A 26,377-nucleotide genomic window follows, 5' to 3' on the forward strand; every position below is an offset into this window, starting at 1 on the left:
AATGAATCGGTATTGACCGCTTGGTTTCTGCTGTGGGTCAGCTGGAGCATTAGCTTGTCAGTTAATTGGAAACTTGTGAGGGGCTTCTCCATGATGATGTTTGGTAGTAGAAGAGGAAAGCCTGGGAATAAGATTAATGATAAACCATTCTTGCTGGTAAAAGAAAACGCTGTTTTCTGTAAAAATTCTGGCTAGTTCATGCCCAGTTCTGATTATTGCTTGTGAATAATATGATGAGTTGATTTCTAAAAGGATAAGGAGTTCCTACAGTAGCACACTGATGGCTAACAAATAAATTCGAAGCAGGATACTACTGTGAAATTCATACAGTAAGTAATAAAGAAGATGGATGTGAGGGTTTGTATGAATGCTGTAAATGTAATAAAAAAACTTTAGATTTTGTGATCAATGCATAACAGTATCTTGAGTCAAAACTGGTTTATTGATGCTGTTGTTTTTTACTGATGTTGCTCAGATTAATGTAGAACTTTCTCAAAATTCTACTCTCACTGAAATAGCAGTTTGTAGTAGTTTATATTATTTTTCAGTGGCTTTAATAGATGATCATAAAAGAAATCAGAGGATAAAGGTGCCTTTTCTCACTCAAGTGCTAGACCTGAGTCCGTGTGGGTTTGCAAATTGTCAGTAAGGATTCTACAACTAGGCCATAGTTTGCAATGCTGTTTGAGACATGTGGCTTAAAAAGAAATAAAAAATTGATCTTGTTTCCTCTTAGCTATGTGAATTCTACAGAGGACTGAGACATCATATAAAGATGTGTGTGTGTGTGGGGGGGGATGTTCTTTGTGAGGAAAGTAAACAGCTGAGAGGAAATACATACTGAAGAGGTTTGTTAAATAGAGGTGCCATTTTTGCGTTGTAGTTCTTCTGGCTATAACTGCACTTTACGTTTTTATTATGTCTTGGATCTTTGGAGCTGAATTTTATAAGTCAGGTTGAGAACAACTGGGTCAGTCACCCATTACTCATTCAATTACACACTGCAGCCCTGCTGCTCCCAGCTGACATCTGTACACAAGGCATGGCTCTTTTCTACATAACCTGTCCAGCTCCAATGCTACTTGTATAGATGCTAAGTCCCTGGGAATTCCACAGTCTAAGAAGAGAAATGGTGTAAGAGTTTATTCCCCCCGGAGTGCCCAGGGGCAGGCAGGAGGCTGCTAATGGCATAATTTTGCATGTAATATTTTGTATTTTGCCCATATATCACCGTAGAAGAGGTTGCTTAGGGAGAAATTTGAGAATGCTATTTGGGAAATGTTGTTAAATCACTTTTGTGGAGGTAGCAAGTGTATTTCTGTTTGCTACTTTACACAGGCAATAGCTTACATTGTCATAAACTGTTTCTGAGTGGTCTGCTTCATGTGGAGCTGGGAGGGATCCTGGTGTGCTGTGGTGTTAATGAGGTGCTTGACCTTGCTGTTCTGTGGGCTGAAGGTGTGCGCTTTGCAAAGGAGGGTGTTAGAGAAAGCAATACAAATAGGTTCATCATTAACTCAATTAGATGATAATTGCACAGCTGGATTCTGCCTGAGTCCATCTCTCTTTCTATGCGAAGTGGGGCAGAGTGTTTCAGCCAGGCTCTGTGGATGCTCAGTAGCTGAATGCAAGTCCAACTGCACGTTTGCTGGAGTTTGGGCTGAGTGCTAACTTTTGATGCTGAGCCCAATAAGTGCTGTGCTTAGGAAATGAGAACCAACAAGTTATAGAAAGAAAAACTGAAACGCATGCAAGTAGGTAGCAGGGCTCACGTGTGTCTCAAAGTGAGCATTCAGTGTTAATGCTTGTTCTGATTGACAATGTCTTTGTGTTTCTCTCATCTGTTAAATGAACACAAAGGTGCCTTATCTTGCAAGGGTGTCACTAGAATAAATCCAATCATTTTTTTTTTTTTTTCTGAAATGTTTGGGTACTTCAGTGATGAACATTAATGAAAAGCTCAGAAATATGTGAAAGTTTCTTTATTCAGAATGAATATCACTCTTAGGTTGTAAAGGACAATTTTTATAATGCATTTAAAAGGAAGAATTGAAATATTGCTGAAGGGGGAGCAGTGTATGTGAATTGAGTGGTCTTATGGAAAAGAAAATAATGTCTGACAATAACTGAATGTTGTATAAAAATGTACACCTACAAAATAGGAGGGAGGGAATTATTGCAGTAGCAAAAAGTGTCTATACTCACTCCTGATGTTTTATTGGCCTAGTATTTGAACTTTGTTAAAAATGTAACTAGTGCCCTTGGTGCTTGTAAATAAATTCCCAAAGTTATGTCAACAAAATCCTAGTGTTAAATTTTGTGTATGGAAGAAAACCTTGAGTTTGTCTTCACTGTGTGGATTATGTCTCAAAATCTGAATTTCGAATCAATTTTATGCAAGCATTTTGCAGATTTTTTATTAAACAATGGAAGATGAGTAGCAGTATTTCGTATAAAATCAGCATGAGAACAAATGACTGCATTTGAATTTTCACTGGCAAACTAACTTCTAAGAGGATAGTTGACTGCAAACTGTATTAGAATTGCCTTTCTTGTTAGGTCTTTTCTTGGTAGCTTAACAAGGCACCAGTTCTAGACCCTGCTTTGACCTCACATAGAACAGTTACACAAGTAGTCATAATTGTGTTTTAGATGCTGAAATGTGTTTATTGTACAACTCATTAATGGAGACCTGTACTCTATAAATTGTTTTGCAAATTAAGGGACTTAATGGATAGAAGTTGGGTAGAAAAAATCTCAGTTAACCACCAACAATGTTGAAACCAAATTTACGGATTTTATTTGTTTTTGGCTCCTTGTACTGTTGTGAGTCACCTTAAAGCCTACGTATTTCATTTCATATAAAAATGTGTCTTGTGTAGCAGACCATGATGAGCAGAGAAGGTCAACTTTATTTTATTTTAATCCTTTCTAGCCTTCAGGAAAAAGAACAGTCGCTCAGCGTGTCCATTAAAGAAACTACTGCCAAAGTAAGTACCCATCAGCTATCAGTTATTCTTCAGAATATTTAGAGAATCGCCTAATACATTGCATTATAATTGTCTGTATTCTGTAAAGTTTGTTTTTTTGTGTTTCCTCTGAACAGCTTTTACTGTTAAATATTTTTAAACATACACCCTAAAAAAAGATAATTACATTTTGACGGGCCACAGAGATTATGCTTAAGGAAGCAGATGGAATCATCTATTGTTTCTTGCCTTATGTTTACAAGTGATCAGTCTTGTTGCTGGCCTCAATTTAGGAACAGACTCCTTAGTGCTTCATGAAAAGAAAGTGAACTCCACTCACAGATGAATGTTTTCACGCTTTTGCCTCTTACTTCCTAGCTGTCAGATTTGGCTGGTGTGAAGAAAGAATAGAAACAAAGTTCCTCTTTCCCCTGTATTTCACTAATAATAAACTAGCAATCTTTTTAAAACTGCAAAGAAATGTAATGTTATTTGTCATATGTTGGTTTTTAATTGGAGGTGTTACAACTTTCCTTTTAGTTTTTGTTTTTCTCATGGTCGTCTTTCCATGAAATACACTACTGTATTTTCCTTGTTATTGCAAAAGTGGCTCATTGCGCACCATAGCTTCCTTGCTCTGAGTACTCTAGGAAGGTTTATTTATTTCTAATTCTTGTAGAAATATATGGAGCATAAAGGGGAAAACATTTGTTATTCAATCATTAATTTTTCTGAAATACATTTTTTCTCTCATGTTAGTTCTCTAATCTCTCAAAAATTAATGAAATATTTATCCTATGTACTCTATTTTTCATAATCATTTTCCCAACACTTTTAGCATGCACTGTTAAAAAGACTGACTGCATCACTGCATCTGCATACTTCTCCTTCCCCTTCTCCTGCTTTGATTTATTTTTTTTTCCTCCTCTGTTCCATGCATATGACTATCTCTTGGGGACTATTAATATAGATCATTATAATACAGCACTCCTCTCTGTATTTTTTTAAAATGACTCCAAATAAAGTGTCAGGAAAAGGATTATAATTTACCTTTGGGCCATCCACTGAAATGAACAAGGGATTTGGTAGCTCAAATTGGTGTGTCAAGCTATTGGCAAGTTAAAACATATGTTATGCAGTTTGTCTTTTCTCCTAAAAATGTGTGCCTGTACATTTTGAAGGTTTTTTTTAACCTGAAGTTAAAATAAGAAGTTTAACCTGAAGTTTTGAATAAGAACTGAAACATTAGGTAGCAACTGAAAAGTGAACATGGAAGAATTCCACAACCTATTTTGTTTCTTTAAATATTCAGTAGGTAAAATATTACTTTAATTTCATTCCATTCTTGTGTGATGGCTTCTATTTATTAAAAACAGTAAATAGGAAGCAGGTAATCAGACTCCTCCAAATCACTTATTAAATTCAATTGTTCAAATCTCATCATATTTTCTTCTCAACCTTATCAGAGCTGCTCTTTTTAAACCTTTTCATTTTATGGGAAAAATACTACTTTGTGAAAGGCTTCTTCCTTCCCCCTGTACCACAAGTGTTTATGTGGCCTTTTCTGCCTCATCTGTGCTGTTTTCAGCTGGGGTTGCAGAAGGTAAGATCAGACTGTCAGGGAAGGCAGACTCCTTTATCTATAAATCCTTCATCTGTATTCTTCCTGCAGCCATTAATATCAGCTTTTACAAATGTGAAGATTGTGCTGTGTGAAGGTATCCAGGTGGACTCTTCTTTCTTTTCTGGTGGCATAAAGACAATTTCCACGTCTTTTCTAAAGCACTGTTGTAAAGAAATGTGAAAGCTACTCAAAATTCTTTTTCTTTTTTTCTTTGGGATGGTTAGAGGAAGAGTTAATTTCAGTGTTTTGGTCTATATCCTTGTTCCTGTTTCTGCCACTTGAGATTAACATCATATGCTGTCAAGACAGAAAGAATAAAAATGGGTAAATTTTGCTTCTTTTCAGATTGATTCCACGTAGCTTTTCTAAACAGCATTCCACATTTTTAATTACAACTATCTTCTGAAGTGCTGTTTATGTACCTAACCAAAGATCTGTAGGATTTATTCCAAAAAAAAGGGGCACTTTTTTTTTTTTTTTTAAGTCGACAGAAACTAAAACCAACCAACCAAACAACACTAAGGATTTTTAAGAGAAATACTTTAATATTAGGCTGTAAAGAAGCTCCCATTTGGTTTTAGGGAAGTTTTTTGTAACTGGAGCTCCTTGGTCCAATTACTGAGTCCTCAAACATGAGTACGGGCTATCTGAATAGGAGCACAATGATAGCATGTTCACCTGGAGCAAAGGAGGGTGTGAGCTTTGTGAATGCTCATCATTACTGTTAGCTAGGAAATAAATAAATAAACAATTTTTCCTCAGAGGCTGAAAAAGCTGCTGTAACAAATAATGGTAGTTGCTGTTAGGGTAAAATAATAATAATAAAAAAAAAAAGTTAAAGGAATTGGACCTCATAGATTAGAATTGATGTAAAATAGAAGCAGGGCTATTAGTTTAGAAGACGTTAAATTATTTGCCTCTTCCAGTCTTTCATTTAATTTTGTTGAACTATGCCATATGATAGCTCTGAAGATTAATGTTTTTCATTTATCTGCAGAATACATGTGATGTAGATACACGCAGAGGCTCAGTAATGTATTTATCTCATGTTCCAGAAGAATTATCTCTGAGTTAGAGTATCCTTCTTTCAGCCTTTAGTCCCTGCATTTGGTCCATTAATAAAAAGTGCAAGCAAGCTTCATTCTGACAGTAATGCTTACAAAGTGCACAGTGTTTACTAGAAACTGTTTAAACCTCCTCCCATCTTGTTTTGCATAATTGCCAAATGTCTGTTTAGTGGTAATGACTTTAAGTTACTACCAGCATGAGATGTATTCACACAGTTTTCCTAGAGCTGAAAGACTCCCAGTCTAATTGCAATTCACTGAGCCATTCAGTACCCCTAAAGAGAGAACACTGCTTAGAAGGAAGTCATTAAAAACTTTAAGATTTGTTTTGGAGATGAGAGACAGACATGGCCTTGGGTTCTATGTGCGCATTTATTCACCTCTGACAGTTTTGGGGTTATTTTAACATTTAAAGTAAATCAGTAGGCAGGTCACTGAGAAGGAAATATTGAAATAAAGTGAAATACCTGGAAACTGAAAAATTATAATTAATGCAAAAGTGACGTGTGTTTTTAAATTAATAAGAAGATTCTGAATTGTTTACAGACTTGGATGATTAGATCTGTTCATTCAGAAACTCCATGATCCATCCATAGTTAATGGATACTCTCAGCTAAAGTAAGAGGGTATTCACCATTTAGTAAGATTTACAATTAGTGCTGTATCTGAATTATTATCCTTCAATTATGCAAACAGGTAAGCCATGAGAGCTGTAAGGCTCCTAAAAAGCAGAATAAGAGCTGTGCTTTTGTTAATATGCATGGAATATACACATGCTTTGAGAAAAGAATATCAGGAAGAGCTGAGAAACATTCCTCTGGAGATTTCATTTCACATCTCATCTCTTCACAACTGCCCTGTCTCTTTCTTGATTATTGCTTTACCCTTGGTTCCAATGAATGCAATGTTTTCTCAAGTGTCAGCTACAATTCTGAGCAACTGCTTGATTTCTGCCTTCAGAACAAGAGTATTGGCCTTAACTAGGTGAGGGATTTTTGTTCATTTTTCTATTCTTCACAGTTGATGCGATACAGAGTAAAAATCAACGCTTTTGAATACGTAGTGGTTATATTATTTGTGTACAGTGTTTGAAGTCATTCTGAGGTGACAGTGTACACTTCAAGTATACAAACAATCGAGCTACCTTTCTTCTCATCTTTCTCTCTCTCTCTCCATATTTCTAATACTAGCCATGATTCATTGCTGAAAGATGTCCAGGTTGGTTGGTTGGTTGGTTTGTTTTATATAGTAGAACCTGAACCCAATTCAGCTGTGTCTTCTGGTGGTGAAATGAAGTGTTGAGCTGTTATTGCCTTTTCAGGAGCATGGCAGCTACTTTTTTTCTTTTTCATTAAGATATGTGGCAACAAGTTCTGTTTGAAAGTTATTGTGTATTCCGAGTTACGAGGTCTTAAACTCCAAACATTGGTTCATTTACATTCTACTCATTCCAAGCATCACTGCTAATTTTGAAAATGTACAGAGTTCATTGGCTGGCCTATCTTCTAAATACAGCCTCAATGCCTAGTGATAAAGCACGTCCTCTCCTATATGGATAGCCAATGTCACTACTCTTCTCTATTTTTTAAGAGAATGTGTGGTAAGCCTAGAAATTTTGATTCATCTTTGATACTTCTCTGAAGACATCACTTTTTATTAAGTTTCTTTGCCTTGCTGTAGGATGTTATGTCATGTCTATAAACCAAGAACTTTTGAAGCTCCATTTAAATTGCCTTATATTTGTACATGAATGAATTATATATCATGCCTGTCTGCCTCAATCTAGGTTTGCACGAGTCAGAAGCTCTGCAGTACTTTAAGGAAGAAAGTGAATGATATTGAGACGCAACTACCAGCTCTACTTGAGGCCAAAATGCTGGCTGTATCGGGTAAGTTTTAAATTCTAAGAAGGGCTGACGTTGATGAGTGGCACATTAGATCTTTATATAGCTGAACCATCTTGGGAAAAGTCATTGATCTACGCTCATATAGATCCCTTAGAGTCTTGGTAAGCATGGTAGAACCAGGCTGTGTCATGCCTTGCTTAAGGTACTTCAGGCCTCTCTCCACAGATGGGAACTACTTGTTAAGAGATTACTGTGTGGTAGACAGTAAATATGCAAAGAACATGATGTTTTTCCACTTTCCATAAATGACATTGGTAAATAATAAAGCTTTTTTTTTTATTACTTTATGATTCTTGGACTTTACAAGTTAAATACCTAGAGCTCTCAAGCTAAGGGTCATAATAAATTTATGACAAAGGTGCAATAATTACAAATATGGCTTTAAATGACCTTTTAAAATGGAATAAAATAATTGGCTACAACTACAATTCAGATCAGTAAACAACTAGTGTTCACAATGTAAAAGCCATTTGGTCATTGGAGCACTCATGCATGTTATTTACAACCAGTATAACATTAAGATGTCATTACAGAGTCTGACTTGTGACAATTTTATGTGACAGTTATTTGGGACTAATGCACTTTTTACTAAGGAAAGAAAGCAAAGCACAGCTATTTCTCTACACTGAATTACTTTCTATTGAAACTTTGTGCAGTGTCACATGATTTGTTTGTGAGAAGTGGATAATGTCAAATTTCAGCAAAATCCAGAAGGAAACTCAAGTTGAGATCTTGTGATAGTAATGAGTGTAGCCACTTTCTTTTGCATTCGTGACACCTTTCAGAGTAGAAACCCTATATTTTTTTCCTGTGTTCACCTACAAGGTAAGCTGAGCAATCGCCCTTCTCTGCCCCTTAGACCATTTGAGCCATTTCATGATTTTCTTGGGAATATAGTAGCCCAAAAACTGAATCTGCAACTGCTCCTTCTTGCCAGCAAGAAGTGGTTGGCCGGAAAAGATGTTCTTCAGTTTGAGACTTTAAGAGAGCAAATAAATACTGGAGTACTATTTCCAAAACATTTGTGACAATATTTTGTACTTATTAGCTCTTAAGAGAGGTTGATTGCTTCAGAGATGAATTCAAGAGTCAATTTAATGCTGATGCTTCTACAAAATGCTTTTTTACTACTGTGACCATAATACTGTGTATTTGCAAGATTTTTAAAAAATATTGGTACTATTTCTTTCTATGATAAGGAGCAATATTTCTTTTTTTCTTAATCTGAAAAACTCTTTATTCAGGGGAATTTTAATGACTAAGCATTACAATCTTAAATTGTTGTTAAGGTAAAATTCTTTAATTATCTTTCTGAGAATCTCAACAGGATTTGAGTGTTTTTTGCTATGTAAGTTCATCCCCAGCGTCTTCCAAGGCTGCGTTGAACAACTTTTGATATCGCCTTCCCATTCTGTCCAAAGTTTTTTATAGGAAACAATACCCACTAGTACCATGTTCTGAATTTGGTGCTACAAATTAAAACATATGAAGTCCATCTGAGTAAACAAATGCTATTTTACAATGTGAGTGATAGAACTAGGAGCCTTTTGGGATCTTCCATAACTGAAAAGCTCTGAGCACTATAACATAAACATATATTTTCATACGGTATAAATCTTTGTTTGACTACAGTATATGTAAAAGTAAATCCAAAAAAAGTGTGAAGTCCAACTGTGTTCTGGTGTAGTAGATGATGGAAAGCAACAATGATACTGAGAAGAGAAGATTTTTTGTTGTTTGGTGGCTTATTTACAGTGAGGTTGCAGGTGGAGACTTTTTCAAGAACACCTGGAAATTGGTTCTCAATCCTAGGCTTGCTGATGAAGAAACTGTCTGGACTCATATGCAAGGATTAGTTTGTCTGAACTGTATGCGAGTGTAAAATAAGAGGCACATTTATGATCAAAACCAGTTTCAGATAATCCCCATCTTAAATAGTGTCCTCTGACATCAATATGAGGGCTTTGACTTAATGTGTCTTTATCAAGACCTATTTGTTGTCTCCAAATCTAATCTGAATAGCTTTCATTTCTAGGTTATGCTGGGAGGCACAATTGCATAGACGTGCTGTACATTGTACCACTGTTCTTGGGTTTCTCTCTTGGAAAAAAATGTGGGATTTCAATTACAGCTTTGTAGAATGACCATGACTTTAAGTCTGTAAGTGAGCTGCTTTTTAGAAATGCTTAGAAGTGTAAAGCAGGAGAATGATGAAGCAGGTTATGTGCCTTAGATGTGTGTGCATGAAGAGAATGAAGAGAATTTAAAAGAAAAAAGATGAACTTCTGGCGTACCATCAAATGTGAATCAATATTGCAGAGATTTGGTAGAGGAAGCTGAGACGTGTAACTTCAGTTAGTTACAAATTATAGTGTATTGTGATAGGCAAGCAGAGGGAAAGATATTGCATTGCATAATAAATAAATAAAAGCAAAAATGTGACTTCTGAAGCTGGGGCAAAGATGTAAAACAATGTAATTTAATGCCCTTATGTGAGAATACTTGAACAATGTCTTGTTACCATTGTATCAGAAACAGAAGGTGACTGGGGCTCTTCAGGTCCAACTAGTAGTAGAGTTGAAAGCCTGGAGTTAAAAATAATGTGTGCTTGTTCCTAACAGGTAAGTAATGCTAAAATGGAAAGAAAGCATCAAAGATGATTAAGCAAGGTAGTGAGTTGTGATGAAGATAACTTCTTTGCAGGGTCAGGGAGGTAGGAAAAATGCGTACAAGTACAAGGGAAGCAAGTAATTTAGATCTCATTTTTGTAGCTGGAGGGAACTGGTCAGAAATCAAAGGTGAAAGGTAATTTTGTAACAGTGCTGCAATTTCTTTCACTTGTATTAAGAAATGGCTAATTATATTAGATGTAATGGCTCTCATTTTTGTTAAGGCAGAATAGTATGTAATGTATAATAGAATGACAAAAAAAAAAAAAAAAAGGTGCTCTGATGACTGGAAAGCTGAAAAGAGATTCTGAAGGAAAACAAACAAACAAAAAACCTAAAATAAAAACACTTTAGAGCACAAACTTCTAAAAATCAGAAAAGACAGGACGCAGGCAGTAGGAAAGAGGGTCAGGAAGAAATTATTTGGTAAATTCAGAAGAGGAAAGGGGAAGGAGATAAAATAGCTAGTGTGGGGTTTTTTTTGTTGTTGTTGGTTTTTTTGTTGTTGTTTTTCTTAAAAAGGCAAAAACAATGAGCAATGAATAATACAGAGAAAGCTGAAGTATTTAGGTCTTGTGTAGTCATGTGTCATGCATAAATGAATGGTATCTCTTAAGGCATAGTTAAGAAATAAGTCTCAACCTTAAAAATACTGGTCATCATTTAAGCAAGATATTGTATGTAAATATCCCCTGAAATGGTGGTACTAAATCATGAGAAGTGACAGAATCCTCAGTTGGGAAATACGCAGCTGTTTAAATCATAGAATCATTAAGGTTTGAAAAGACCTCTAAGATCATCCAGTCCAACTGTCCACCTACCACCAATATTGCCCACTAAACCATGTCCCTAAGTACTACATGTACCCTTTCCTTGAACACCTTCAGGGACAGTGACTCCACCACTTTCCTGGGCAGCCTGTTCCAAAATGCCTCACTGCTTTTTCTGTAAAGTGTTTTTTTTTCTAATATCTGATCCTGAATCTTCCCTGACAACTAGAGGTTTCCCTCTCCCCTTATGGCTGTTACCTGAGAGAAGAGGCTGACCTCCATCTTGCTACAACCTTCTTGCCGGTCACTGTAGAGAGAATAGGGTCCCCCGTGAGCCTTCTCTACTTCAGACTAAATGGACAGCCTTGGAATAGTACAAAATGCAATGGGAATTATTAATTGTGCAGTAACATTTAATTTTACTGGACATACTTTTCATTTAGTCTTGGAAACGTTAGGCAAGGATAAACATTATTTCTGCTTTTTTTTTTTTTTTTTTTTTTTTTTTAACCGTAGCAACTAGATCATTCAGTGAGATAATTTCCTTAAACATCAATACTAACAATCTGAGAACAACTGTTTTCTTTTGAGCAGATGTTGCATTGTCTTCATTTAACACAGCATTTCCCCCCAGGAACAAGTTAGTGTTAAAGGTTTTTGGAGCAGTGTCAAAGCAAGAAAGTAACTGAATGCAATTACATGCGATTGGGTTTCTGTATCCCCATAGTTAAGCTAGGTAAAATTAATGTTTTAATACTTATTTTCTTTTCAGAGCTTTCGTATGTGTGATGATGTGATGGTTTGGAATGTATGATATACACCTCAGCATTAAATAACTGCCTGAATAGCTTTGGAAAGTACTAATGTTCTATATGTACTGCACTTTCTATTGCAGTTACAGCGATTTACAGTTTTTGTGTATGTATACTAGAATATATGCAAATAATATAGCTGGTCTTGTTCTGGTAAAAAAAAAATACCAGCATAAATGCAATGTAAGCATAGCAATTCTGCCATTTTGTCGATCCAGTACCTTTGATTTTAAGACTGTGTAATAAAAGATTCTGTAAACCAGAATCAGATGACAGCAGAGATGATACCATGTATGTACAAGTTCTTCCTTGCTATTATTTCTTCTCTGAAAGAAGTGTAATACTAAATTCAGAGGAGAAACAGAAAAGAATTAATGCTCAGATTTTTGAAGGCTGTAGAATAAATACAGCAGACTAATGGCATTATGATGAGATTTCATAAGGAAACAAACAAACAAACAAAATCCTTATTATTGAATGCTCAAGAGCTATTTCTATCAATAGCTAAAATTCAGGTTATCTATATACGCAGCTCTTTAAATTCTGATTGGCATTTGCCTACTGTGATAGATAACTTTGAGTTAATACTCCTGAGATGCTAGTTAAGAATTTTTCTCCAGACATAACTGATAGAATCTATTATATTGCTCACTGTTCTGAAGTTAGTAGCTTTAGCTACTTTTATAAGTAACAAATACTCTTCATTGCATGAGATTTTACTGTTGATGTACACATTTATAAATAATTTTTGGTAAAATCTTTTGGTTTACCATTCAATAGTTGGATTGCTATTTTTTGTTGCCGTTGTTTTGCTTAATTTGATGAACAAATGAGGAAAAACACCTTAATTGTCAGTGCTTGAAAACCTGTGTGCAAATGTTATAGTAATTGCTTCTTATAAGAGCTCTTAACGTGTTTATAGAATGTCTGTCATCAGTTATAGGAAAAATATGACAGTACACAATACAGTGTTCATTCTGCTAGTATGGTGGGTGTATTTAGCACAAAATCTAGTGGGATCAAATAAACCTAAAACATTAAGAAAAATTCAGAAATTTGGTACGTAAGCAACTGTGAATATAACTGCAGAAATATTATTAAAATTTGTTTTTTACTCTAGGCTGTTTTGTATGAAATCAAATAATATGTGAGAGGGTGCATTTCTCATTTTTTCCTCAGTGAGAAATTAATTAAGAACGAGGAGAGTTGTAACCTAAAAAACATTTTTCAACATCATTTGATCTGTTTTCTATATGTGAATAAAGTAGATCGTTTGAGATATATTGCAATTTGTTCATATATACAAACATGTATACACATGCACACATACAATAGCTATATGATTTTTTTGCTCTCTTGAGGATGCGTGACAGTATGGGATCAGATAGCCAGAACTAGTGGGTAGGTAAGAAAATGTGAATGAAAAATGGAAAGTGTTATGTACTTATCTATGAGATGCACATCATTAACTTTCCTTATGTCTGCAGATGCAAATTAGGTACAATCACAGAAATTAGAATGAGTGACTTCTTAAGTAGTTTGAAAAATATATATACTTTGATCTCTACCAGTAGGAGATTTTGTGTCATCATTTTATTATTATCTCAATCTCTATTTCATTAAATATCTGCAAATACATCGGAACAACTGGAAATGTTGTAGGATGATTTCCAGCAGTACAATGAAAAGTGCAGAAGTGTAGCTTCTAAACAATATGACATGTATACTAAACACAAAATTTAATGCTGGCATTGTTGTTTCTTTGACTACTTAGATGCTGATTTAGGTCAAGTTCTGAATGGCTTAAAGAGCACCGCATGCTACAGAGAGGACATGTCCTTTGGTCTATACTGACATCTACCAGCCTGACTGCCATTACCAAAACACGCAGATCCAAGGTTGAAAATGTGGATGCTTGTTTTCATTACTATATTGCTTTTTGTCACTTCGTGCAGGTTAAGTGTAGTCACCACGTTCTCAACAAGATGTTGACATATTCCCTGCCACGCTGCATACCGTTTTTATTGTTTTCTGCTCAAAGGCAGTAGTGCTCCAGTTTGTATATTTAAATTTTGAGAGGGACTGTTTGGGGACAGATGGAAAACTTATCTAGTGTTAGAGACAAGAATACCAAGGCCCCTTTGTACCTTCTTATATAGGCTTAAGTTTTTTGGTGAATTGGAGTTTTACAGAAACCTGGGTCTTGTCAGATGACAAAATTGCTTCTCTGCATTTAGCATCTTACTTTTGGCAGCGGACTGGATTGATGCCTCAGAAGCATATTGCAATTTGTTCTTCATCACAGAATCACAGAAACACCAAGGTTGGAAAAGATCTACGAGATCATCCAGTCCAGCCATCCAGCTATCAACAATAGTTCTTACTAAAATTCATGCTTGTATCACATCCTGCTCCAGCATACAGCGCTGTGTACTGGCATGCGTTCCCACAATTATCAGTTTATGCCCCATCCAAGAGTCTTGCTACAAGTTATGAACCTTCTGAAAAGCTTATTAACCTACTTACAAAAATAACACTAGTGAGCTCCAAAGCTAAGTCCTTAATGGTCACATAGACCTAAGAAAACTATGCTATTTGTCTTTTTATCTTACATCCTAATGAGATTGACAGGTTTTATTGACTTTCAGTGAAAAAGATAAGTTACAGTAGCTGAAACTCCAAAATGATATGTGACCAGACAGCAGAAAATCATTGCTTCTGTTTGAGCAGTCAGTCAGCCATGCAGAGACTTACTCTCTTTCTCTCCTGTTACTTAACCTGCTCTCCTTCGAAGAGAGGAATAATCTTTCTGGCAGTTCCTTTTCTGGATGGGCAGAGCTGTGAAGGGTCGATGTTCTTACCACATGGGAAGATCTCTGGGAAGGATGCAAGAAAACCTCTTGTGTGGTCTGTAGAAAGGGTTAGTGCTGTCCCTCCTACAAATTGTCCAGGAGAACATGATGAAAATCCCCTGAATTTCAGTGTAGGCACTTTTAGTACAAAAATCTAGGTGACTTGTTTCTTGGTTAGGTTGGTAAAAAGAGCATGATGATTTCATGAAGCCTTCTAAATAATGAAGAGTTGGTCTGAGCTGTTCCCCTATTCTCAGGTGTGTCTGTCTTCTCCTTTGACAGTGGTGTGGAGGAGAGGCAGAGGCAAGAGGGAGGGGAGATGAGCTGATCCTATGCTCATCTCTCCCAGTGCAGGCACCAGAGCATCAGAGGAACACTGTGGTCACTGGTCTCTATTGCTCTTTAAAACAGGTTACATCTCGGCGTTGCTGAATTACCAACTTCCAAATCTGAGTTTTCTCCTCAAGGCTTTTGTGCCTTTTCTCGCTGATAATTTTCACTTGAATCTTTGAATTGTTAATACTGATTTAATTTATTAATTTATTTGACCAATGATGAATTTCTGAGTCGCTGAGTCCGCTCTTTGGTGATTGATTATACCTGGTACAATAGGCTTTCCAAGGAAGAGAATTCCTCTTCTAAATGTATGTCTTGGGGTCTGTTGCCTACTTCTAAATGGATTATCTTATTTCATCTTTCAGAATCATATCAATCATTTCAGTAGCATTTGCTTCATAAACGTGTTAGCACATGTTATTACTTGACAAAAATAATTGCACAAATACACTGGCACTATCTCCAAAATCTTTTTATTCCCCCCATGTTTTTACTGTTTTTTCTTTGTGAGAAGCTGAATGATATTTATTTTCTTCAAGTTTTGTTCTGGTTGGAATTGTTTTGTATTCTCACGGCATGGAGGATTTTCAGGCTTGAATTCCAGTGCCTTTGATAAACAGCATGGTGGTGAATGCCCTAAGCTAAAACGTGAATTTTCAATTCTTTGTGTCATTAAAGGCACCATTAGTCTATGAAGGATTAGCATATAGGTAATGATAAATACAGACCAGTTTCTTTCCTACATGGGTCTGAATGTCTGGTACATACGCTTCAGTGTTATGCAAAAATTGTTCCTTTGCTTGTATTGTAATGAATATAGTTTCAGAAGGGGTGATACGTACCTCTCTGCATCAAGCATAAATAATGGAAAATATGAGTGTACTTTCTGGCATAAATATGAGAGACTTAGAGCAAAAAGACTGCATCATTAACTTTGTCCTATGTTTTGAGGACTTCAAAGGATATTTTTAGTCAATTTGTTACTGGCAAATATTATAAAATTAATGAGATGTTAGTTTGAGAGAAATATGTGGGCAATAATCTGCTTGATAAAGTAATATCTGATAATGTAATTACACATAGAGAAAAGATACGTGTGCTGAGTGCCATTTAGTTGTTGTATGTGGCCATACTAGTAGAATTTTCAGAAAAGAGGAAAACAATCTAAGTTAAATGTTGGATGCAATTTAGTTTCACAATGAATAGAAAGAATTATATGGCTACTTTTTTCCTGGATATACTTCTTCATTTTTCAATTTTTCCAGTGTTTTGCTTAATTTGGCTGGTGCTTTTTGTGCTCTCATCAAGCCAGTGGAGCTTATCTGATCTTACTGTCTGTAGGGATAGGGAGATGAACGATGCTCATAGAAATATGAGTTTTTCCAAGCAAAAGTGAATAATTTTGAATTTTATTATAATCCCAATTCCATGTGGTTCCTGGAAAGGAAATCCTTGCATTCCATTGAAACAGGCTGATCAGGGAGGTGATGATGCTACTGTTCCTGGAGTTGTTCAAGAAATGTGTGGATGGGGCACTGAAGGATATGGTTAGTGGACATGGTGGGGATGGGTTTGTGGTTGGACTAGATGATCTTAGAGGTCTTTTCCAAACTTTATGATTCTAAGAGCTGTGACTAACTTTTTCATTTGATATCAGCCAACTAGTTCTCCCAGTGGTATGGCTATGTAAAACTTTGAGTGCTTGATAAAGTAGCAGGTTTTTTGTTCACTTATGTTCACTTTTGTTCAGATGAAATATAATTATTTTACCAAAAGAAGAATTTTAACATTTTCATGTAAGTAAGCAGAATAAAATATTTTAATATGTCTGAAGATTATTTCTACAGCATCCAAAGTGACTTTGTCTCTTAAAAATCCCAGGAGGGCATGTCTTTTAATGCTAGCAGCTAGGGGTTGTGCATTAATTTTTAAATCAACCTTCTTATGGCATTTAGAAAACAGTTATTTTGGTTGCTGTGATTGAGGTCAGAAGCTCACTGATAATACTTACGTTGCCTGAGTTTGAATATGCTTTTCTGAAATTTCACTGCAGACTTTGACATCTCTGCTGTCAGGAGAAGCTGTATCAGGCAGTTTGGCTTCTGGGCATGTATCTGTTGCCATTTCCTCATAGCCTCAGTTTTGATATAAACTTTACCTCTGGGAATTAAGATCCATTTAATATGTATAAAACTTTCATATAAAATATCATACCTTTTTCCTTGCTGTCTTCTGAAATGTAAGAGAAGTTCCAGATTCTAATGAAAAAATTCTTGCCTTCATGTTTTATTAAGGCTGTTGTGCACTGATGCTTGGGATGAGTTCAGGAGAAATAAAGGCACACTGTTTAATTATTTGTCTTCTTGCCTTAGAAACATCTGAATACCTACTTTTTTTTCCTGGCAATTTTTTGTGGCGGTCATGCTTATCTTCTGCTGTGTTCCATCCATTTGGAAATGTGTGCATTAAGATATTATGTTTGCCCTCTTGTTTCTTCATAAATGCACTGGCTAACAGTAAGATCCTACTACTTGTAAATAGGAAAATAAATAACCTATAATTATTTAATTGTATAATTCCTTGTAACATAGAACTGGCAAACTGTCAGAGGAGCAGGAATTAGGGGTGTTTTGAAGAAGAAATGATTAATTTAAGCAAGGAGGGGTTTGCTGAAACTGTTGTATCTTCATGACTAAATAAACAACAGGAAAAAAGGGAGTTTTAGCAAGGTTTAATCTTTAGACCTGAGTGATTTGATACAGTCTTATCCAAAATTTTGAGAAGTGCAATCTTCTTTGGTATGTCTGTCTTCATATGACTACTTGAATTTTCATCAGTATCTTTCTTCAAGGACTTTCTTCAAGTTAATTGGTGAAAGTGTTTCTGTTCACTCTTCTGCTCTGGAGGAATGGAGCCACTCTCAGCATTTAGCCATAATTTGTGGTCTTCTGATATGTATAAGTACTTGCACCTTGTTTTTCCTACCATGTCCTGAGAGAACTAGCCAGCAGGGAAATGTTAAGTGGCAGATGTTACTAATGTGCGTACTCGAAACCAGTTGGGAATTGAACTTCTGATTCTGGATCACTGTCCAGAGGGCCTGAATACTTTTTGGAATTTCCAGAGCAAGGTAAGCAGGCAACATTCGAGGTGTTGTGCTACCTCTGAGGCTTAGGGACAGTCAGAAGCAGGGAGTCTTGACTTCAGTTATGTCCTCTCAGAATTTTCTTTTGAAATTCTTTACAGCAGTTGCTTACTACCTAACAAATGCACTGTGCTTCTTTGCTCAAAGAGGAATATTTCAGAGTTCAGCAGATTGATGGCAGCTGTTGTAGAAGTATGACAAGTTGAGGTGTTCTCCAAAACATGAAAATGGTCTGGCAGGTGACAGCACAGTAATCAGTATGTTTCAGTATGAATTTTCTAAAGTGTAGGCTTAAGGAATAAGTGTTATTCAAGAATCTTAACTTTCTATGACTTTAGGTATGCTGTAGTTATGACTTTTTTAATGTTAACATAATACATACTTGAAAAAAAGACTGGTTTGCTTTATTTCCCCCTATTTGTCCTCTCCCAATTTGGTCTTACTGCTGTTGGGAACGATAATTGGTTAATTTTCCTTGTTTGCTGTGTAACTTACTGATGTTACAAATGTCTCCTTTATTGTCTCTTTCCTCCCTCCCCCTGCTACCCCCCAAAAATATGCAGGAAGTAATTTTGGTACTGCTAAGGATCTGACAGAAGAAATAAGATCATTAACATCTGAGAAGAAAGAACTGGAAGGACTTCTCAGTGAGCTTCTAGTTTTGAGTGCCCGAAACATCCGGAAACTAGAGAGAATTAAAGATGATTACAACAAACTGAAGCAAGAGCTTGAACGTGGAGAGACTGCCTTTGGTAAGTAGTTCACAGGCTGTTAGAGCCTTTGCTCTGTCACACACATCTGGAAGTCTACTGGCTTTGATAAAACCGTCATGCATTTACAAAACATACAGATTTTCAGTAGAAAGATTGGCCAGAACTTAGATAAGCAATGTGCTAGATAAGTTTTCATCTGTTTGCTCTGGGGAAGAGTGAGCTCAGGGAGAGAGGGGATATCCTGGCAATATACTGCTTTTTGAGCTCAGTTTTAACCCAATTCTCAATAGTTTTTTTTTTTCTAAATCCCATCAGAATTATAGTGATGATGATAATGTGCATGAATTCACATACAGAAAAACATATGCAGTCTTTTATGTGCTGACAGTAGGTGGTGTTGGTTGTAATAACAGTGCAGCCTATTTAATAAATCTCTGGTAATGACTCTGAATGAATGAGGTGTGATAGGTACATGGTTCTGAAGGAAAGAGTTATTTTCTTAAACTCATGCTTGAAGTGGTTTTAAAGCTTATCAAATGCAGCTTGAATTCAAACACAAGGGCAGTGTGCTGAGGTGGCACTGTTACGATGGACTGGGAAAATTCTCTGTAATTACTGGGAAAACTGCTGACAAATTATCAAAATTAGCAAAGCCACTATTAGTCTTGGATTACCCTATCTTCTACTGTTCTCCTTCCTGAAGTTAGGCAGATAAAACAGGCTTGTTGTTTGGTTAAATGAATAGACTGAATAACTATTACTTGCAAATATACTTACTATAGATACCTCTAAATAGAAAAGTATAAATATGAGAGCTATTATGAAGCTTTAGAGACTTGAAATTTCTTTCCTTTTTCAGAATTTTATGAGCAGTAAGTTGGTTGAGAAGAGGAAGAATGTCTGCTTTTGAAGCACATGTAGACTCTTCATAGGGAATTGGACAGGCAGAGGTATCTTAAAAACAAAGTTTTTGTAAACAACTGAATACATCCAGGGCTGTAGTTTTTAAAAGAAAAATAGAAAAATAAACACGCACCTTAGATTAGAAATTGCTCTGCTAGAAACTAAATGGCCGTTTAAACAATTTTTTGATCTTTTTGGTTCCTGATAGTGTGTAATTACCTAAGCCATGTCATCCAAACCCACAGAAAGAAAACACATCAGACGGTGTTTCCTCATTGCCTAAAATTGCAAATCAGTTGAAGGGGGGGGAGTATTCTGACTTTCCAATCTGTCCATTGTGTTTCTCCTTTTGTTTCTCAGACAATTAAATCTCCTCTAATACATACACACTTCTCATTTGTGTTTTTCTTCAGCAACATTTCAAACAAAACCTCTGCAAGAGTATTGCTGAAGTAACAGAATTGTTGGCACTGAAGAGGCTCTATTTTTTTTTCCCCTTTGCATTTGTGTAACTGTAATGAGATTTCCTTTAGGTATGACCTCTACTGTCCTAAAATTAGTGAAAACAAATTGCGAAGCACTTCATGTTTACTGCTTGGATTGTTTTTTAATTTATTATAATTCTGTAGGCATAAAGAGAAATTTATTCCTTCGTAACATAACTGTACCAAGCACATAACGGTCAGAGATACATAAATTGAAATCTAAGATATTCTCATTTTCTTGTCCCTGATCTCCTTGCGTGTATTCCGAACTGTTTTCTTCTTAAAAATATGGAAATACTTCTAGGTTTGAAATTGGTAGCATGAAATTGGTACCACCATGTTTAACTGAATAACAGCATTCTGATACACTCTAGAAAATGTGAACAAATTATGTCTTAAAAATGACATCCACTTTTATGAACCAGTTGCTATTTTGTGTGGTACTTTTATGTTTAGAAAATAAAGCACGAAAATTTGGAATAGGATTTTATTGCCTTGGCATAATTAAAAGATGTAGTATACTATGATTGAGCAGGTTGTTGCTATAGCTGTTTCTCTATCTCTTGTTTGATTGAATGCCACACAATACTGCCTATGGTGGCTTTATCATGGATGAGGAAGCCCATACTGTTATGGGCTTATGGGATACATTAGGGTGAAAAGAGAGCTGCCAAATGCTGAGAAATACATGTTGCTTTTATACATGGTGTGTTATGTTCGGTTTTGCTGTGATCTGTGGCATTTTCTTTGTTATTTAAAATAACTGGAGAAAATTGAGTTTATTTTTCTGCACTGTGAAAGGTACAACTTGAGTGAGGGCTGAAGCACCTCTCCTATGAAGAAAGATTGAGGGAGTTGGACTTGTTTAGCTTGGAGAAGAGAAGGCTCTGGGGAGATCTCACTGTGGCCTTCCAGTACTTGAAAGAGGGATGGGGATGGATGTTTTACGTAGTCTAGTAATGATACAGCCAAGAGCAGAATGGATTGAAACTAAAAGAGGAGAGGTTTGGATTAGGTAATAGGCAGAAATTCTTTAATTGGTGGGTGGTGAAAAGCAGGAACAGGTTGCCCAGAGAATCTATGGATGCCCCATCACTGGAGCCATTCAAGGCCAAGTTGGATCGGGCCGTTGGCAACCTGATCTGGCAGCCCTTTCCTTTGTCTTTTCTACTAGCTCTCTGCTCAGAGTTCGTAGTTAACTTGAGGCAAAATTAACCATGCTAATTTAAATAGCAAAAATGAGCAAGACTAGCATGATTGATTCTTGATACACAGTTGAGATGTATCTGTGATTTGTCCTTGTGCAGAGTTGTGCTGTGCTTTGACCCAGCTCAACTTCTTATGAGGATAGCTGCCTATCAGTTAGAAGTAGGTTACTGAAATTAACACGTGGAAAGTAGTTCTAGTCTCAGGATTGTGGCATGGTTGAAGTTGGAAAGGATGCCAGCCGGTCCAAACCTCACTGCTCTAACAGGGCCACCAAGTTAACAGAGACCACCTCTATGTCTCTTAGTCTGTTATTTGTAGGCTTTGGTCTCGTTTAAATACATCAGTGGTTTTAAACATCTTTTGCTGTAGAAAAAAGATGCTTTGTTTTTCTCTTGAAAATGAAGTTAAGGTGGCAAGATCTGTTGTCACCTCAGTCTTGCTTTTCTCTTGTGTTCAGGCAATAACATTCTATTTACTCCCCTCCTTTGATTTGTAATTTCTTGAAACCTTCTGCACAGGTATTCCTACTCATAGTTATTCCTGTGTAATTTGGCACTTGAACTGTTATCTTTCATGCCTGTCAACTTCTTAAAACTTTTTTGAGATATCTTCTACTGAAAATAATACCACTTTGTCTGGGAAGCATTAGAAAACAACAACAAAGGAAATGCTGACGTGTGTATGTTTCTCTTGTGTATAAATTGGTCACCTGTTTTTTTTTTTTACTTCATTACTAATTGTTGATTTCTCACAATAATGCAGGTATAAGGAAGCAGACGTCAAGGGAAGAGACTTAATCACACAATAATCAGAGCTGGAATTTTAAATAGTACAGATCATTAGTATGCTAATGAATTTTCTCACTTTTTGCCAGCTGCCCAAGTATAAAAGATATTGCAGATGTAGTGCAGTGGCTCTCTGTGCTGAGAGCTGTCAGTGCTCCTTATAAAGGAGATTTGACAAAAATCCTTTCATAATTTTAGAGATGCTCAAAAATGTTTTTCTTATTGGACAGTAGAGGCATTAACAAGTAACATATTGATCTGTATTTTAAAATGAATAGTACTGATTTTCCCTTTCCTATAGTAAATTTCTTCCGAGGGAATCAGAAAGCTTCTATAAGTGGGATTAACTGTTGTTGCTGTTTTATAGTTATGAAAGCCAGACAAATGGGAGTTATGATGTTTTACCTGAAGTTTTGTTAAAACCAAGTTTTATGGTCTAATATTAGATATGGAAGTTGGTCTTGCCTGTGTCAGAGGTGTTGGAGCTTGATGATTCTTGAGGTCTCTTCTAAGCCAAGCCATTCTATTTTGAGTTGAATTAATCACTTTCATAAACGGATTTGAAATGATGCTTTATGTGAGCTTTGAATTTTTCTAGACCACAGAAATTTTTGTAGCTTAAGAGTGGTGATTCAAGATTTCCAGTGCTTTTATCAGAACTTTGCTGTTGACCAAACCTGCCTTTTAAAGTCCAAAGATTCAGTTATGGCAAGGAAGATAATTGCTCTACAGCTCAGAACAGCCATAACCACACTCCAAAAACGTGAAACATAATTACTTCCCTGTCCAGCAAACTGCTGGATTGTACTTAAATATCCTGGCTTGTGCTGATTGGCCTTTGTAAGTTAGGACTGGAAATGAAATCTACCCTCCTTGTCTCAATTTCCTCATTACCACTAGTGCCTCATTTGCTGAATTCTTTTTCTGTCTGCATTTACCCAATTTTTCAGGGAAAGAGTCTCCTGGTAAATAATGTATGTATTTCACAATCTAATTGCTAGGTTATGCTCGCCAATTCATCTTACGTAGGATTTCTATACTGAATTAATTTCTAAAGGAAATATAAAATAAAGACTATCGTGTACATCATAATCGCTTTTTAATAACTCCCACTTTATTTTTATTTTGTTTAGAATGTGATATTTTTATTTTTATTGCTGCACTCCCACTGAGGGTTTTATTGTCTAAGAAATTTCTGGTGTAAGTCTTAAAGCTCTTGCCAGCCTGCTTGTAGGCTGTTTAACACTATGTGGAAATGAACAAAATGAGAAGCTCAACCTTTCTGAGCTCTTTTTACATTGTATTTGCCAAATGCAGCATGAGTAATTGCATTCTGCTCATTGGTACTCTTTTTGCTATTTCATTTGAGAAATTGGTATTTACGTATTTGCTTAGGCTTCTACTGTTGTGTATATTACCAGCATTTAATTGATTATGAGTATGATTCTCATTTTCTTGTATCATCTGTCAGATTAAGTGTAGCTACATTCTTTATTTGGACTTAGAATTCTGTAATAGTAGGTAGAGGCCATGTTATGAATTGTTGTGCAACTTTAAGGATCGAGTCTGGACCGACAGTTTTCATTCCATTTCAGGCTTTCACAAAATCTATATAGAATAAGTGAAAATGTGTGTTGGTTGTTGTGTGTTTGAGTTTGTGTTTGCTTGTTTGTTTGTTTTTTTGAGTGAGTACTCCGAAAAATAATATTCAAGTAGTTTTAAAGGGTTGTTTGTTTGTTTTTTGTTACGGAATTACCTTTTTGACAAATGTTAAGTCTATAATTTAGTAGATAAAGAACATGTTCTGCTGGGCATTTCCTATAACCAAAATATAAAAAATACATATTTTTTATACATAATTTTTTGTTAGAGTTGGAAAGAACAGAAACTAGTCTGTTTTAGCATATTTCTTTACCATATAGCTTAAGTCGCTTGTCAACTGTGTTAATCATAATTGTGACTGTAAAGGTCTGCTTGCGTGGTGGTGTTCTTATGAATATGTGAAGTACTTCATTATTTGCACTTAGCGGATGGGGATTTCATTTATATGAATTCAATGAGGGTATTAAATTGAATCTGACTGTTCTATATGCTTAAATGCAGAAAACATAAAAACTGTGTTAATGCAACTTGAACTGTCATAGTCGCTTAATTCAAAGCCCACTGGTATCTGCAGGAGTCTTTTGATCAGGCCATTTCTATACCGAAGCTGAAAGGTTAGTGTCTCTTCTATTCCTTTCTTCTGAGATATGATGGAGTAAACTTTACTGAAATGTTATACCCATGCAGTATTTTCTTTGTAGACAGCAATACGACCTGATTACATAACATAAAAGAAACTCCTGAAATGTCCCAGTGTTGGTTCTGTGATCATGGAGAACTGAGTTTAAGAAATAGAACCTGTCTGAAGTTTTAGGCTGTCTCCCTTCATGGCAAATTATCTTTTAGTAGGATAATTAGTAAAGATGACAAGGTTTTCCAAGTTGCAGTGTCACAGAAATTTAGAGTGGCTCTTTTAGAATCACGGAAGTGTAATTTGATGGCGTAAAGTGCTACTGAACAACCCTCTGCTATAATAGAAGCTAGGAATCGAAACTGAGTAGGTAACTTTCAACTCTGTGTCGTTCAACATTCACACCTTAATGTGCTGCTGTGTGTATAAATAAGTGCAAAGTTCTGAGAGAGAATGCCTGATGACTTGTTCCTTTACATCTGAAATGCTGTTGCTCAGAGTATTGCTCTTTTGGGATAATGACAAATAATTCCTGGCTTGCCATCCATGTTCTAGATTTTTACCACTTCTTAACATAGTTCTGCTTTGCATGATTAAGTTGCATTGGAATAAATTTGAAGCAACACAGAAGAAGGAATTTGAAGTCATTTTAGTAGTGTGTGTCACCAGTTCTGATCAATTTCATTTGATTAAAGTTCTGCAACTGCATCTTCCCAAGATGCTGATGGGCTCAGATTTGAACTTTCACAATTTGGTTTCTGTTTATCTTCTTGTTTTGTGCAGATATTGCCTGCGTGTGTTTGGTCAGAACATGTTGGATGGGGTTACAAAATGAGTCTTATATCATTGAGTTTATCCTGAAACACTGACAGATTACAAGTATAAAGACGGTTCTTTATTTTGTACTGTGCATTTCAGTTTTGATTCTCAGTGTCTTGATCAGGAATTCGTTACGTTTTCTTGCACTGTTGACATTGCTCATGTTATGTTAATGTGGAATGGTATTTTCTGTTCCCAAAAATTCATTCTATAGCGTATTTGGCCTATTTTGTGGTTTAACACAGCATCACAATTGTTCGTTTCCCAATGTGATGAGAGGGAGAACTGGGGAGAAAAAAACAAAATAGAACTCTTGAGTTGAGATAAAAGTTACTTATTAAGATAGATAAGAGAATAATGGTTATGACAACATGTATATATGAACATATATAACAAGTAGTGCACAAGCAATTGCTCACCACTTCCTAATCAAAGACCAGCTAGCCCCAAGCAGCAGAAGAGAGTGAGATAATCTCCCACCCCCTTCAAAACTCCTTTCTCTTGATGTCATGCGGTATTGAACATCCCTTTGACCAGTGTAAATCAGCTGTCTTAGTTCTGTTCTCTCACAACTCCTTGGGCCCTTTGCTGAAAATGGCCTTGGCTCCGTACAGCGCTGCTTAGCAGGAGCTATATAAGCATCAGGGTGTCATCAACATTGTTTTTATCTTAGAACCGAGACGTAACATGATACCAAACACTATGAAAAAAACCAATTCTATCCCAGCCGAGGCTAAGCCTCATTTACTTTCTTTTGAGCATGGGTATGGAGATGGATAGGATACTTAAGGAACTGTGTCAGTTTGTTTTCAAGCAGCACTTCAGTGAAACCAGTCAGGCAGTCATTCTTCCATTAGTTTAAGCAGCCTGCAGATTGAATATGAAAATAGTACAGCATTTTACATTCAGTTTATGCTTTGGATTTTTGCTTTTTCTTTCTTTTTTTCTTTTTCTTTTTTCTTCTTTCTTTCTTCTTTTTTCTTTTTTCTTTTTTCTTTTTTCTTTTTTCTTTTTTCTTTTTTCTTTTTTCTTTTTTCTTTTTTCTTTTTTTCTTTTTTCTTTTTTCTTTTTTCTTTTTT

At 35.9% G+C, this 26,377-nt stretch overlaps 1 protein-coding gene across 1 annotated transcript in view; it reads left to right on the forward strand.

Annotated features, from left to right (window-relative positions):
• Positions 1-26,377, forward strand: part of DISC1 (DISC1 scaffold protein) — a 192,295-nt gene that overhangs the window by 78,400 nt on the left and 87,518 nt on the right. Inside the window, 3 exon segments of the mRNA XM_042817335.1 lie at positions 2,936-2,990; positions 7,447-7,549; positions 18,715-18,903. Of these exon segments, the coding sequence (XP_042673269.1) occupies positions 2,936-2,990; positions 7,447-7,549; positions 18,715-18,903 (347 nt within the window).

Source organism: Centrocercus urophasianus, unplaced genomic scaffold (assembly GCF_019232065.1).
Source record: "Centrocercus urophasianus isolate 14NV4802_14NV808 unplaced genomic scaffold, USGS_Curo_1.0 seq_10, whole genome shotgun sequence".
NCBI classification, from domain to species: domain Eukaryota; kingdom Metazoa; phylum Chordata; class Aves; order Galliformes; family Phasianidae; genus Centrocercus; species Centrocercus urophasianus.